This window comes from Berghia stephanieae, chromosome 12 (assembly GCF_034508935.2).
Source record: "Berghia stephanieae isolate SIO BIC M18660-M18661 chromosome 12, UCSD_Bste_1.3, whole genome shotgun sequence".
Classification (NCBI taxonomy): Eukaryota; Metazoa; Mollusca; class Gastropoda; order Nudibranchia; family Aeolidiidae; genus Berghia; species Berghia stephanieae.
Window position 1 is genome coordinate 6,586,812 of NC_088371.1, and position 16,099 is coordinate 6,602,910.

The 16,099-nt window shown below is 37.0% G+C and overlaps 2 protein-coding genes across 6 annotated transcripts in view; one reads left to right on the forward strand and one right to left on the reverse strand.

The window, feature by feature from the left end:
- Positions 1-16,099, reverse strand: part of LOC144957739 (solute carrier family 22 member 15-like) — a 44,138-nt gene that overhangs the window by 26,576 nt on the left and 1,463 nt on the right. For 2 of the 4 annotated variants that reach the window (XM_078889130.1, XM_078889132.1), the window contains exons 2-3: positions 6,477-6,687; positions 5,879-6,045 (exon numbers count right to left, since the gene is read on the reverse strand). The gene's annotated coding sequence lies outside the window, so the exon portion shown is untranslated. The remainder of the gene's footprint in view (positions 1-5,878; positions 6,046-6,476; positions 6,688-16,099) is intronic. The other 2 variants (XM_078889129.1, XM_078889133.1) reach the window with 1 other exon arrangement.
- LOC144957737 (solute carrier family 22 member 4-like) overlaps positions 1-16,099 on the forward strand; it is a 47,124-nt gene that overhangs the window by 2,149 nt on the left and 28,876 nt on the right. The window contains exons 2-3 of one of the 2 annotated variants that reach the window (XM_078889127.1): positions 7,928-8,183; positions 9,064-10,084. In XM_078889127.1, coding sequence (XP_078745253.1) covers positions 7,928-8,183; positions 9,064-10,084 — 1,277 coding nt within the window. Of the gene's footprint in view, positions 1-7,927; positions 8,184-9,063; positions 10,627-16,099 lie in introns of those variants that run through there. The other variant, XM_078889126.1, reaches the window with a different exon arrangement.

A 16,099-nucleotide genomic window follows, 5' to 3' on the forward strand; every position in this document is an offset into this window, starting at 1 on the left:
GTAGTATAGTAATAGTAGTAGTAGTAGTAATAGTAATAGTAATAGTAATAGTAGTAGTATAGTAGTAGTAGTAGTAGTAGTAGTAGTAGTAGTAGTAATAGTAGTAGTAGTAGTAGATAGTAGTAGTAGTAGTATAGTAGTAGTATAGTAATAGTAGTAGTAGTAGTAGTAGTAGATAGTAATAGTAGTATAGTAGTAGTATAGTAATAGCAGTAGTAATAGCAGTAGTATTAGCAGTAGTAGTAGAAGTATAGTAGTAGTAGTAGTAGTAGTAGTAGTAGTAGTAGTAGTAGTAGTAGTAGTAGTAGTAGTAGTAGTAGTAGTAGTAGAGTAGTAGTAGTAGTAGTAGTAGTAGTAGTAGTAGTAGTAGTAGTAGTAGTAGTAGTAGTAGTAGTAGTAGTAGTAGTAGTAGTAGTAGTAGTAGTAGTAGTAGTAGTAGTAGTAGTAGTAGTAGTAGTGTAGTAGTAGTAGTAGTAGTAGTAGTAGTATAGTAGTAGTAGTAGAAGAAGTAGTATTATTAGTAGTAGTAGTAGTAGTAGTAGTAGTAGTAGTAGTAGTAGTAGTAGTAGTAGTAGTAGTAGTAGTAGTAGAAATGTCGTGTAATACGCCTGACCGGCGTTTGTTTTCGTTTTGCCCTTACATTTACGTGTTTTGAGTGATTTTTATCTGACATTTCGCCTGGATTTTAATGCCATCTAATTTGTGATAGTCTTGTGGTTTTATATATTTTAATATATAAATATAATATATAAATATAATATATATAGTATAATAGATTTAATATATTTTACCGATGTCTAACAGAGGATTTTTCTGAAATTTTAAAATTTAAGTATGGATTTTCCAAAGTCAAACATAGTTTGAAACTGCTATTTGTTTACAGCCATATTGGAAACTGTATTCGCTGTGCTTTATTTTACAACTTTTAACAACTACATTGTTCATAGATCTATTTATAATATATAGGCTAGCACTATTCAGTATCTGATACTGAATAGTGGTTTTGTACTATTCAGTATCTGATACTGAATAGTGGTTTTGCAATATAGATAGTATGCGCTTGGCTAAGAAGCTCATAACATTGCCATCCGGAAGTATAACGGACCAACACACAAAACTGTGTGTATCCATGAACGTTTATAGTCGGGTTAATACAGTTCAGTGAGCATTACTCATAAACTCGGATGGCAAAGAACAATAACAAAGACCCGAGTGACGTCATCTTCGAACTATCTATAATACGGTGTTTTTTTTCCGAAACCCGACAAAGTTATGGGAAGAGGGCAGCTGTGGGAGTGAATCTCGGACTCAGAGAAGTGTACAACAGTGGGGAGTGAACCTGGGACTGGGTTTCAGCGGGTTTCGTAATAAAAAGCCGGACGACACCTGGCAATATCCGACAAAGTTATGGGACGTAGGCAGCAGCGTGTGTGTGTGTGTGTGTGTGTGTGTGTAGAGGCTGAGGGGGGGGGGGGGGGGGAGGAGAGGGTGAACCTGAGATTCAGGGAAGTGTACACCAGTGGGGAGTGAACCTGGGACTCTGGGTTTTATAAAAAAGCAATAACAAATTGGGGGGGGGGGGGGATTACTTTTGTACGAAACCGACAATATGCGGCAAAGAAGTGGAAAGTAGGCAACGCGTGGGGAGTGAACCTGGGACTCAGTGAAGTGTACACCAGTGGGGAGTGAACCTGAGACTATGGTTTTCGGCGAGCTTCAGCTAGTTTCATATAAAATCAATTACTTTTTTACAAAACCCGACGAAACCTTGCAATATCCAAAAAAGTTATGGGTAGTAGGCAACAATGGGGAGTGAACCTGAGATTCGGGGAAGTGTACACCAGTGGGGAGTGAACCTGGGACTGGGTTTCGGCGGATTTTGTTATTTTAAAAAAGCAATTACTTTTTGTTTACGAAATGCGCCAAATGCCAACAAATTGGGGCAAAGTTATGGAAAGTAAGCAAATAATGGGGACTGAACCTGAGACTCAGGGAAGTGTACACCAGTAGAGAGTGAACCTGAGACTCTGGGTTTAGGCGAATTTCAGCGAGTTTCATATATAAGCAATTACTTTTTTATGAAACCCGACGAAACCTGGCAATATCCGACAAAGTTATTGAAGTAGGCAATAGTGGGGGGTGAACCTGAGTTTCATGGAAGTATACACATGTGGGGAGTGAACCTGAGACTCTGGTTTTCGGCGGGTTTCAGCGAGTTTCATATAAAAGCAATGACTTTTTTACGAAACCCGACGAAACCTGGCAATATCCGACAAAGTTATTTAAGTAGGCAACAGTGGGGGGTAAACCTGAGATTCAGGGAAGTGTACACTTGTGGAGAGTGAACCTGGGACTCTGGATATTGTAAAAAGACAATACCAAGGGGGAGGGGGAATTACTGTTTTACGAAACCCGCCAAAACCCGACAACGTTATGGGAAGCAGGCAGCAGTGGGGAGTGAATCTGGGATTTGGACACAGATGAGGATTGAACCTGGGACTGCGAGAGGCTGATACCAGTGGACAGTGAGCTCAGAATGTACTTTATTTCGAAACCTACCGAAATTATCAAAAGTTATGGGAAGTGGGCACCATTGGGCAATGAACCGGGACTCAGGGAAGTGCACACTGGTTGAGAGTGAACCTGGGACTGTGAGAAGAGGATATCAGTGGAAATGAACCTGGTACTATGGGAGTTGGGTACCAGACGAGAATGAAGCAATTACTTTTTTACGAAACCCGCCAAAACCCACCGAAAAACCATAGACTTAGGTTTATTCCCCAATAGTGTACACTTCCCTGAGTCTCAAGTTCACTCCCCCACTGTTGCCTACTTTCTTTCCATAACTTTGTTGGATATTGTTGGGTTTCGTAAAAAAGTAATTGCTTTTTTGTTACGAAACCCAGTCCCAGGTTCACTCCCCAATGGTTTACACTTCCCTGAGTCCCAGGTTCACTCCCCACTGCTGCCTGCTTCCCCTAACTTTGTCAGGTTTCGGCGTGTTTCGGCAGGTTTCAGGTTTCGTAAAAAAAGAAACACCCCTAAAAATACCACGTGTATTCAGTAAATAGATGTCAATTGTAGTCTAATATTCAGTATCTGTTTAAATTATTATTATTATTATTATTATTATTATTATTATTATTATTATTATTATTATTATTATTATTATCATTATTATTATTATTATTATTATTAGACGTCTATTATTATTATTATTATTATTATTATTATTATTATTATTATTATTATTATTATTACTATTATTATTATTATTATTATTATTATTATTATTATCACGTAAATTTTAATATAATACTGCAATTAATTCACGGAAGTACATCGTTCAATGAAAAATGGCAGAAAGTCTGGCCACATATTTATAATGAATCGGGATTGTCTTAGATGACAAAACAAACAAACAAACAAAAACAACAACAAGAACAACAACAACAACAAATGTGACAAACAGAAAAAAGCAAGATTTTAAAAAGTAATGAACAATAGAAGAGCACATCAATGAAAAACAACAACGAGATTATAACACATAAAAGATATTCGTAATAAATCGATAACTGATTAAATAACTCCTACTACTTGATTTAATAATCATAATCATAATAATGATGATGATGACGATTACAACCACAACAATAATAATAATAGTAAGTAGAAATAATAATAATAATAATAATAATAATAATAATATAATAATAATAATAATAACAATAATAATATAATAATAATAATAATAATAATAATAATAATAATAATAATAATATAATAATAATAATAATAATAATAATAATAATAATAATAATAATAATAATAATAATAATAGTAATAATAATAGTATTATATAAACATTAAAATATATTACAAGCAAATAAAATGATTAAAACAAAATATTGGAAAAATAAAAGTTAACACCGATTTGAATCTGAATAATAAGATCAAAAGTTATCCCAACCATGGTAGTCACTGAACCTTAGTGACTTAAGTCAGTCTATTTAGCTTATCCACCAAGCCATGGTGTCACTGAACTTTTAGTGACATTTAATCATGTCTATTTAGACATTAAAAAATGTATTTGAATGCCACTCTTCTTTTGATATTTTGAACTATGTTAATTGCACAATAGCAGAAGTTTAAAAATAACGATCAAAATATTTCTACAACTTTGAATCGGGCTGTCAGTAACTGCACGAGTTCAATCTGGTAGTCGGTCAGCAGTTTATTTACATTCAACTGAGATTGTCGCACTTTTCACTCTCTCTATAATAAAAGAGTTCCTTATGGATACTGAATAGTGGCAAAGCACTATTCAGTATCTGATACTGAATAACCACTTCCTAATATATATTTTATAAACAGACTCAGAGGGGGGTAGACGAAACCAACGCCCTATTATTACCACCGTCATTGGCCATCGGCCAACCCCACGCCCGCTCCCCCTACGACCTCGATCCTCGATTCATTTTATCAACACTCGTCCCCCATCCAAACCACTCCAATAAAATACTGCTCACCATTCCTTGTCAAATGTCAACACCGTTCGTGACAGTGAGTATGAAATTAACGACCACCATGACAACAACTCGAGCAACAGCACCGTTTCGAACAACAACAACAACAACCTGCAAGTTATGATCATTCCAGTTTAAAAATTGGATTACTAAATGTTAGATCGTGCAGTTATGAAACTCAAGATATAATCGACATTATTGAAGATCACAAAATTACTATTACTACATACTATATCTTGGAAACATGGCTTAATCATTCATATGATGACCCACTTTTGAAAACAATTACACCCGAATGCTTTTGTATTAAATCATTTCCAGGCATTGGGAGAAAAGGAGGTGAAATTGCAATTATTTACAACTTGTCACTCTTTGATAAGATATCATTCCACCATGATGATTTTAGAAGTTTTGAGTACGCTAGATTTGCTATTCATGAAAATAATTTTAAAAAGTGGTTTCACTGTATCTACCGCCCACCACCAAGCCAACAAAACAAAATATCAACAATTGATTTTTTATATCATAGTTTGGAGAATTTATGTCTATTCAATCCCTAAACAAAAAGCATAATATTTTTATGGGTGATTTTAACATTGATTATTTCGGGGGAAAAAATGAATCCAAAGTATTCCGGGAGCTTATTGAATCAAACAATTCTATTCAACTCGTAAGCGGTCCTACAATCAACCATAGCCACACAATAAATCATGTCATTACAGACATTGAACATTCTCTCTCTTCACCTGTCTTGAATATTGATAAATGAATCTCGGACCATCATTCTTGATTGTGGGGTTCCCCAGGGTTCAGTACTTGGACACGTTCTTTTTGTTCTGTACGTTGGCCCTCTGTCTAAAATCATCAGAAGTTTCGGTCTGACTGTCTTACCACCAATACACAGTTGTACTGCGTTTCCAATACGAGAAATTTACAAGAAGTATCAGCCGATAGTAAGAATTGTATCCAAAGTGTTAAGAAAGAACAAATAAGTACACGTTGGACACAGCCTTGAGTTTAGTGGATATTGCTCTATATAAAAGATCAACTTCTTTTTTTTTTTGTGAATTTATATGTCATGGTCTGATGAGCGCTCAAGAGCTAACTCCGCTACATTAATTTATAAAATAAAGATCTGATAAATAAGGGGCCCAAGAATATACTAGTTAATTTTTTTTAACAGAACAAATGACGAGTCGTTTAAGATGATATGAATAGAAAGATGAAATTGAATGAAATGAGATTTTCTTATAAATGAATGGTGATCACAATTACAAATGAGAATAAGATGATATTACTTATCTAATGCGATGTTGATGAGATAATGATAATGTTAGATAATGTGTGCGTACGGGCTTGTGGTGTTCCACTTCCAGTCTGAGAGTTGTTGCAGTTTTTTCTTCTGATCGGCCCGGGCTTGATAAATTCTTGACAGTATTTCAACGGTGATGATAACAAAGGAAGCTCTGGATGGAGTCTTGATGGCGGGAATCAGAATTAGTGAAGTGCTCCGCGAAGTCTCGAAAATATAGATAATAATAAGGGAGTAGAATCTGACAGCCGTCAATATATACGTTCTTGAGAGAAATGCTTAACTCTCTCCTTACCAACTATAGGAAAATCGTCACATTCGTTACGATACAACCAACATTTTTCCTATTCAAACTTCTTTGGACATCACAAAATTAAAAGAAAATGAACAGTGTGTTGTAGAGCATGTTTTGCTAAAGACATTATGTATTGCAAGACTTTTACTGCTGTTATGTCTGAGTGATAAAAAAATATATTTTGTGTCAGTTGGGTGTGAAGTTTGGGGGAAAATCTTGAAAATGGCTGGTAAAGAGGGTTAATGAAGATTAAATCAATCAGCTTTTATAATAAGTAGCTACGTAACGAAGATTGAAAGAAAAATATTCACTAATTTGAAATGAATTCAACAAGAAGGCTTACCTTACCGGAGGTCCGTCTCCCTACAGAGATTGAATGTCATGGAACGCCATTTTCACGCTCAGGGGACATTACCGAGCAGTCGATTTTCTTTTTGCCAGTTGTTGCCTCCATATTTCCTATCCAGGACTTCTTTGGTTTGCCCCATGCCTTTCTGCAAGCTATTTTTCCCTCTAGCACTGATTTTTGGATGGTGTTGTGTCTCCCACGAAGGCTATTAAAGGAATGATAATCTAATGTTAGAAAGTAAAGTTTTTTTCTAAGCCTACCGGGGAAAAAAATGGATTGAGATTAACTTTGTTCTCATGTTTATATTACTGAAATAAAAATTTAGAAAAATAAAGGTGAATCATTGATATAATATTAGAGTTAAAATGGTGTAAAATAGACCTTCGAGTTTGTTTGTTTGTTTGTTTGTTTTTTGTAATGCAAGAAATATTCAGCTTTGAGCTTTGAGCTTTTTTATATAGCGCAATATCTACTAAACGTGCTCAAAGCGCTTTACAAGGGGTCCCTGGTCAACAGCAACACTTAATATGTAGGATGGGACATAACGCTTATTAGGCGATGTTACAATTTTTTCGGACAGAGACAACGCTGCTAACGGCTAGGCACTCATTTTACACCTATGTACGGTGAGAGAAAGTGAGTAAAGAGCCTTTTCCAAGGACTCAACTTTGTGCCGAGCGAGGCTCGAATCTAGGACCTTCCGATTCGAAAGCGAGGGTGATATACCACTAGACCACATAGCCTCAAGAAATAGTATTTATTCCCCATCATATGGAACTGTAATCAACCCCAAGTTTCATTACAGTGGCTATGCATTCAAATTCCAGCACTTAGCTCATCACGACATAATACCGTCACAAATGGGAAATTCTAATTTATTAGATATCAAGAAACTTTCTTCATTTCCTTCAGTGTCAGTGCATGACATGATCAGTCGGAAGATGAAAATTTTGGATTTGAATTATTTTTCATTTTCTTACAGAATATGCTCCCCAGAGCATTTTTATCGTTATTTGAAGTAAATCGGGTGATATTTCATGAAGTTATGGTCAGATGTATGTGAAAGGTATCCAGCAACTGTTCTCAAATTTCATACTTTTTCAACTTGACTAGCTGTAAAAAATATTTAGAAGTGAAATTAAGCTTTGATATTTTCCGAAGATGTACAAAAGGGTTGATTTAATAATTTATGACAAGAACTCATTTTTTAAAAATTGACCTTCTAACTAAAGTTGGCAATATCTCAGTTCAAACCTTTTCACCATCCGACTCATTATGTCATTCACTGTAACTAAAATACTCTTTCGCGTGATATAAAAAATTTTGACTTAAACACAAAGTTAACAATAGTTATTTACAGTATAGAAATGTAAAGTTACTTATGCACATGTGTTTGTATTGCAATATTAATTACTTTATAACACACTTTACAATGTATTTCACAGTTAAACTTAACACAGACTCATTGCTGAGTGACCTTGGAGGTTGTGGAAAATTTCAGACCCTTCTAGTTGTTGTAATCACCGTGTCAGCAATCCCTCACTATTTGGGATTTTTTGTTGACACATTCGGAATCTACAACCCCGGCTGGAAATGCTTGGACAACATAACCTCGTCCCTGTCAACAGCAGTTGGAAATAATACAACAGAGTCCGCCATCAATGATATTGGGATTTTTAACAGGACGAACCTAACTGAAGGGTAATATATATATATATATATATATATATATATATATATATATATATATATATATATATATATATATATATATATATATTTTTTATATATTATATAATCCTCTTCTTCTCTTTCCCCTTTTTCCTTCTTCTTCTTTTTCTTCTTCTTTTTCTCCTCCTCCTCTCCTCCTCCTCCTCCTCCCCTTTCCTCCTCCTCTTCTTCTTCTTCTTCTTCTTCTTCTTCTTCTTCTTCTTCTTCTTCTTCTTCTTCTTCTTCTTCTCTTTCTTCTCTATCTTTCTGCTTCTCCTCCTCTTCTTTGCCTTTCTTCTACTTCTTCTCCTCCAAGATCGTGCTTGCTACGAACACTATTAAAAATGTATATCTTTCGGCAGTAAAATTTCCGCAAAACGACTAATTAATACTGTCGCTCTAAATTGCTTCAATTATATATATATATATATATATATATATATATATATTATATATATATATATAATATATATATGGTGGGGCCCCGCTTCAGGCACTCGTTTTTTTCCTTGGGCAAGATTATTAACCCCCAATTTCCTCACTTGGACAACATGGGTGATTCCTGTTGACATCAGACATCTTGTTTGATGAATTATCTATATTCGTTCGTGGAATGCCTGGCCGACAATTTCTTATGATGTCGTGGCGGAAGGGCATAATGATATTGTCTATATATTTCACGATATCAAAGTATAAGTGTATAAAATGTAACAAAATGGTTTGGTACTTTGTTGAGTGACACTCATACTTTTCACTAAGGCGGATGAATTCAAATAAAATTTCATAATTTAGAAGTCAAGTTTCAGAATACGGTTCATTCTATATGATACCGTTTTGAATCGAGGAGTGACATATTTCTTTCTCTTTTCAGGGCGTCAGAAGACGACAAGGTTTATACAGAATACGGAATTCATTCTTGTAAAGCATTTGACTCGTGTCAGCAGGTAGAGTTCAGCCCAGACGCGTCCACCATCGTCACAGAATGGGGTCTGACTTGCAACAGGGGGTGGATTCTCTCCACGATGTTATCCATCAGAATGGCTGGGTATCTGTGCTCCACCTTGACTGTTGGGTACATCGGGGACAGATTTGGTCGAAGACTTCCCTTCGTCATATCGAGATTCATCTTGATTTTACTCAACGTCATCGCAACGCTTTCCGTTTCGTGGCAAATGTATGCTGCCGTGTCATTTTTCATGGGGATCGTCGGATCATACTCACTTTTGGTTGGAATCATCTTGAATGAGTTTGTTGCTCCCAACTGGAGAATTAAAATGTCAAGCTTACCCACTTGGAGCATCGTCTCGTGTCTGTTTGCCCTCCTTGCTATGGCTATAAGTGAATGGAAAACTCTAAGATGGATCTCTGCCGTGGGGACTGCTTTCGCTTTTGTCCCAATCTTACTATGGATGCCTGAGAGTTTGAGGTGGGTTTCCATCAACGGGAAGAGAGAAAATTTCATGAAGTTAATAGGCAAAGTTGCGAAATTGAACAAGGCACCATTACCTCGAGATGATGCGATTGACTCTTTGATTGCGAAAAACAGAAAAGAAAATAAATCGTCATACACCATCATTCATCTATTCAGAAAAGGATATAGATTACCCAGCATTATAATTGCGTGCGTCTGTTTCTCCACTGACGTCATCTATTTCGCTTTCCAGTTTGGAGTTGCCGCCCTTCCAGGAAATTTCTACATAAACTTAATCATTTTCAGCCTCTCCGATTTACCAGCTACTTTTACTGCTTTCTTCTTCGCTAATAGATTTCTCAGAAAACCAACTATGATCACCACGTTTGGCATCTGTGCCGCGGCAATATTTGCCATCGTAGCGATTGACCTTTTAGCGACAGGAGCTATAAAAGAGATTAGTACGGTAGTTTTTGTGAACGTAAGTAAACTGTTTTTGTATATAGGTTGGATTGTGCTCTCTACGTCCATGTTAGAGCTTTACCCAACAGTCGTTCGTAGCACGGTTGGAGGATACGCTTGGTTTACGTCATCTCTAGGTGGTATATTTGCGCCTTACTTTATCCCCAGCGATCCGAGCACATTCTATATTTGCTACCTGGCTATGGCTGTCCTTTGCACAGTGTGTACTGTAGCGCTCTGCTTTTTCCCGGAGACGAAAGGAAAGCCGATGAAGGATATGTGGGGAGATGGTGTTGATGGTGATAGAGATGTTGGTGGTAAAGTTAAGAGTGGTGGATCTGGTCATGAGGATGATGATGATGATGGTGATACGAGTGTCTTTGGCTCAGCCCTACAATTGGAGAGGAGGAAAGGAAGCATAGTCCCATAAACTACAACTTCAATGCAAGAGAGCTCTAAATAGGGAATGAGTTTAGCGGAAGAGTAGCGTCCCTTGATTGGACGTCACCCATAGTCTGTGACGTCACCGGCGGAAAAGTTATTAGAGAGAGAACGTCATGTTGATTGTGCGCATGCGTCTCTCGTCCTCGCTCCCGGTGAAAGCGGCTTGAGACACTTCAAAACCAAATTGACGTTCTCTCTGTAAGGTGACGTCCAATCAAGGGACGCTACTCTTCCGCTAATCTCATTCCCTATAGTATACTTACTGACTGTCAAAAAAACCTGTAGAGCCGATGGGCAGGTGTTATATCTTTTGACAAAACAGATTATTTATTTAGTCAAAAGGTCAGTCAAAAAACAACTTGTTTTTGTTTTTTTTTACCTTATGTGACCACTCGTCTCTAAACAGTATTATGTCGGATCGAGCCCTATAATTAAAATTGAATTTTAAGTTTATAATGTATATATAAAAAGAGTAAAAATGAGAGTATTTATTATGGAGAATCTGTCTTTTTCCTTCAACTTTAAAAAAACTTAAAACGTGATTATTTTGATCAAATTCAATAGAATTAGCATCGATATGTCGAATAATGTTGGATTTGATTAATTTTATGGCGTTATATTAGATATTAAAACATGAGCTTCATTAAAACTTGATCTTTTATATAGCGCAATATACACTAAACGTGCTCAATGCGCTTTACAAAGAGTCCCAAGCCAACAGCAACACTTAACATGTAGAACGAGACATGACGCCTCTTAGGCGATATTACAAAGTTTTCGGACAGAGACAACGCTGTTAGCGACCAGGTACTCATTTTACATCTGAGTACGGAGAGAGAATGTGAGTAAAGAGCATTTTCAAAAGACTCAACTATGCGTCGAGTGAGCTCGAAACCAGGACCTTCCAATCCAAAAGCGAGTGTCAAACCACAAGACCACATAGCCGCACAACATATTGGGAGGGGGCCGGGCGATAGTTCAGTGGGTAGAAGACTCGCTTTTCCCGCAAAAGGACCGTGATCAATCCCGGCAAAGTCGAGACTATTTTCTGACCCCTTCCACTCTCTATCCACACAGCCCTGAGTGGGAAGCTGGATCGTTGAGATCTAGCGGAGGGTGCTTCACGATAAAGTAGCGTCCTTTGAATACAAAGGTGTCAAGCAATTTCTATTGTCCAATTCACGCTGTTAGAAACCAGGATAAACTCCAGCACCCAGGGTCAAATGGCTCTGAAGGACAACTGGCCTTAGACTTTGTTGGGTTTTTTTTTAATTGTTCATTCTCACACGATGCCAAATTTACACATTGGATCACATATAAAATAATAATAATAATAATAATAATAATAATAATAATAATAATAATAATAATAATGATAATAATAATAATTGAGCCTTTATATAGCGCAATATCCATTAAACGTGCTCAACGCGCTTTACAAGGGTCCCTGGTCAACAGCAACATTTAACATGTAGGAAGGGACATACCATATGTGACCCTCCGCCTCGAAACGGTATTAAGTCGGATTTTTCAATTTTGTGTTTTTGGTACCCATTCATAGCTTATTTTATGCTTTAAAATCTGATACCAATTGTATAAAATTCTGATTCTTCATTGCCGAAATATGACCGTTTGAAGTAGGGAGAGAGTAAAAACCAAGTTTTGATAAAATCGACTATGATGTGAGGCACCATTTTCACCTACAGTCAAATCAATGGCCAAAGAGAACTCCTTAGATACGGACGGGCATTGGAAATTTGACGAGAATAGTAAATTTTGCAGAGACGTCAATTTTCAATTTGACTCACAGGAATTTCAAGCACCGCTCGGAGGAATTTCTATGCCGAAGAGGAATTTCCGCACACAAAAAAGGGGATTTGGATGGTATTTGGTATCGTGTTTAAATATTGTATAGATCTAAATAGATAACTGATTAGAACTATATTATGATATATAAACACATTGCCAAATACAGCCCCAAAGTGTCCTTATTTCATATGAAGTAAAGCTCCAAATCCTAATGGTAGTGAGGATGATGTTGTGTTGGTGGTGGTTGTAGTAGTAGTAGTAGTAGTAGTAGTAGTAGTAGTAGTAGTAGTAGTAGTAGTAGTAGTAGTAGTATAGTAGTGGTGGTGGTGGTGGTGGTTTGATGATGTGGTGGTGGTGGTGGTTGTAGTTGTGTAGTGCAGTGGTTGTAGTAGTAGCGATGATGTGGTGTGGGTGGTTGTAGTAGTAGCGATGATGTGGTGTGGGTGGTTGTAGTAGTAGTAGTGATGATGTAGTGATGGTTGTTGTAGTAGTAATGGTAGTGATGGTGATGTGGTGGTGGTGATTGAAGTAGTAGTGGTAGTGATGATGTGGTGGTGGTGGTGGTTGTAGTGTGTGTGTATGTGTGTTTGTGTGTATGTGTGTGTGTGTTTGAGAGAGAGAGAGAGAGAGAGAGAGAGAGAGAGAGAGAGTGCTGAAAGTGCATCTAGTGATAAGTAGAGCAACATGAACTTTAAAAACTAATGAGGCTATAGTTTGTGGTAAAAGTATTTGTGATTAGCTATTATTGGCAAGTACAGGAAGGTCAACATGAAATTTAATCCAGTGAGCGCAATTTCACGAATATTTTCTTCGTGTTTGTTGTAATTACAGCGTTCTTATATAATTTAAGTAGTATGCAGACTCTTTAATGTCATCAAGTTTGACCGAAATAGGTTTTAACTCACGTAAAATGATTATAGCAGTATTTTTGGAAAGAAAAGAAATCAAGAGGAGGGGAGATGACGTAAAACAATCTTGGGTCGAATGTTTACACAATAAAATTGAAAGATTTTTTGTCGTCCATTTCAAAATTTTCTTATCTTAAAAACCTTGTGTCTCAACTAAAACTGATCTCTCAGAGTGGTTCTATATGATAAATTATAGGATTTTTCATATTATACAACATAAGGAATTTTCATGCTTTCAACCCTGATTTGCACAATTTAAGGGGTTTTTTGGACCTAATTCCCCCTACTATTAAAAAAAAATAAAAAATTGAGCTTTATATAGCGCATTAGCCACTAAAATGTGATCAAAGCGCTTTACAAGGGGTCCCTAGTCAACAGCAACATTTAACATGTAGGACGCGACATGACGCCTGTTAGGCGATCTGTTAGGCGATATTACAATTTTTCGGACAAAGACAACGCTGTTAACGGCAAGGTACTCATTTTACACCTGAGTACGATGAGAGAATGTGAGTGAAGAGCCTTTTCCAAGGACTCAACTATGCGCCGAGCGCGAGGCTCGAACCCAGGACCTTCCGATCCGAAAGCGAGTGTCATACCGCAAGACCACATAGCCGCACAGACCACATAGCCGCACTATTAATCTCAAAGTACAGTTTTGAAACTATGTGAAGCCGGGTGGGCAGGGAAAGAAATATCAAGAAACAGGATGAGAGAGGAATAGAAAGAATGAGAGAGTAAAACACACACACACACACACACACACACACACACACACACACACACGTGAGAGAGTGAGAAAGAAAGAAAGAAGAGAGAGAGAGAGAGAGAGAGAGAGGAGAGAGAGAGAAGTGGAGGAGCGAGAGGGGTAGGAGAGAGAGACAGACTGCTTGTGCATTAAGAGGGTGGGAGGGAAATAGAGTAAAGATTGAAGCCTGACTGTATAACTGTTTGTGTGTGTGTGTGTGTGTGTGTGTTTGTGTGTGTTTGTATGTGTCAAAGAAACAAAAGGCAGCTAGACAAATAAATAATAGCACGTGGTATGTATCAAAATGCACAAACACACACATATGTAATGCACGCATGCTGACGTCGTGACAAATTGCCCGGGCATTTTAATGGCCAACAGGCGCATGTAATGAGCGTTGACCAATCAGAATCATTCATTTGTAAAGTTGTCAGGGAAAAACCTAGACTTGTTTACAGTTTTTAAAGTTCATTATTGGTTAAACCATGAAATTGGGGAAATAGTCATGCTTTCTCTGAGATAGATAAAAAACGCCCTTTTGTTGTGGTATCTTACATGATTTTGGTGGAGGAAAAGACTTAATAATACTAAGTTTTGGAAATGGTTGCTCTCTGAGAAAAAGTCAACTCTCGTTTTGGATGTGTTATTGATAGTTGCTTTTTTAAACTTTAAATTTATATAACTTATCCTCAATATCTATGTTGAATTATTACGTTTCGATGTAGAAAAATGATTGTAGTTTCTGAAACAACCAAAAACTGAAATTTGATAATTTTGACCATTCCCGTTTTAAAACCGGTTTTCTTCGTTTTCCAAATCCCGACTTAATACCGCTTCGAGGACTAGGGTCACATATTATCTTTTTTTTTTAAATCAACAAACTAACATGAGCTTGTAAATAGCACAATATCCACAAATTACTAAGAATAAAGAGAAGAGCCGCTAGACCTACCCCATACCAAGCTCGAAAAAAAAAACAACCAAAAACAAACGACAAAGGACGTCGGGTGCTTGGTATGGGTAGGTCTAGCGGTTCTTCTCTTTATTCTTAGTAATATGTCCGTTCCCGATGTCTGTATCCGGAAGACGACAGAGGACGGCTATGCCGGGTTGTCGGAGTCAATCTCCGGTGTGGGTCAGCCCTAATGGAAAATCTGTTGCGTTGGTTTGAGACTATTTCCATTATAGCAGTGAGACCATAAAAATGGGAGCGATCTATATTTGTTTTCATCAAACCAAGTCATCAATCACATGATTTGATGAGGTCCAACGATTGGATATTTCTTAACAAATGTAAACACACTGCTTTGTTTATGAAATATGTAAACATTCCCGTGTGTCAAGCTGAACAAAATGACCAATCGTAATGTAAGATAGTTCAAAATCTGTGAACACTTTTCACTATGTGGGTCATTTTGAGCACGCTTTGCAATGTGACCAATGACCTCGAGCACATGGAAAGAGAATATAGATCATGCCCATTTGGGCGACGTGTACGTATTCACAAGTCTGATAACCCAAACTATTATTGGCTCATTATTATAATGAAAACAACGTGCAATTATTTGCAGGTATGATAACCCAATTCCTTATGGGCTCATTGTTGTTGTAATGAAAATCTCAACAACAAAAACGACGCAAAATTTTATCTATTACAACAATGTTAAATTAGGCCCATAAGTGGGTTCGGATGTCAGACCTGCATATATGTATATGTCGAAAGAAAATATTATCAAACCTACGCAAAATATTGTGTTACAACAGTGTGCACTTTGAATATGACTTATCAAACCTGCAAAAAAAGTACACGTCGGTTTTGGATGAGAAGGGGTGTAATAAAAGAATAAAATCTTTATCAATGATTACATTTAAGATTTCCACTCGACGGTACTAAAAATCTTCTGTTTATAACCCTATAAAGGTGATTTAGTCCTATTTTATTTTTATTACACACTTGCTGTTTGAGCTCAAATTTTGTTCTGTCAAGGTCGCTAAGAAATAGGCACCAAGTGGAAAGGAACATAGCCACGCCTCTCGGACAATCGTCGTCATAATGTAAACACTGACAATGATTGGTAAACATAGCGAACTACATAGGTTTTACACCTGAGTACGGTGAGAGAAT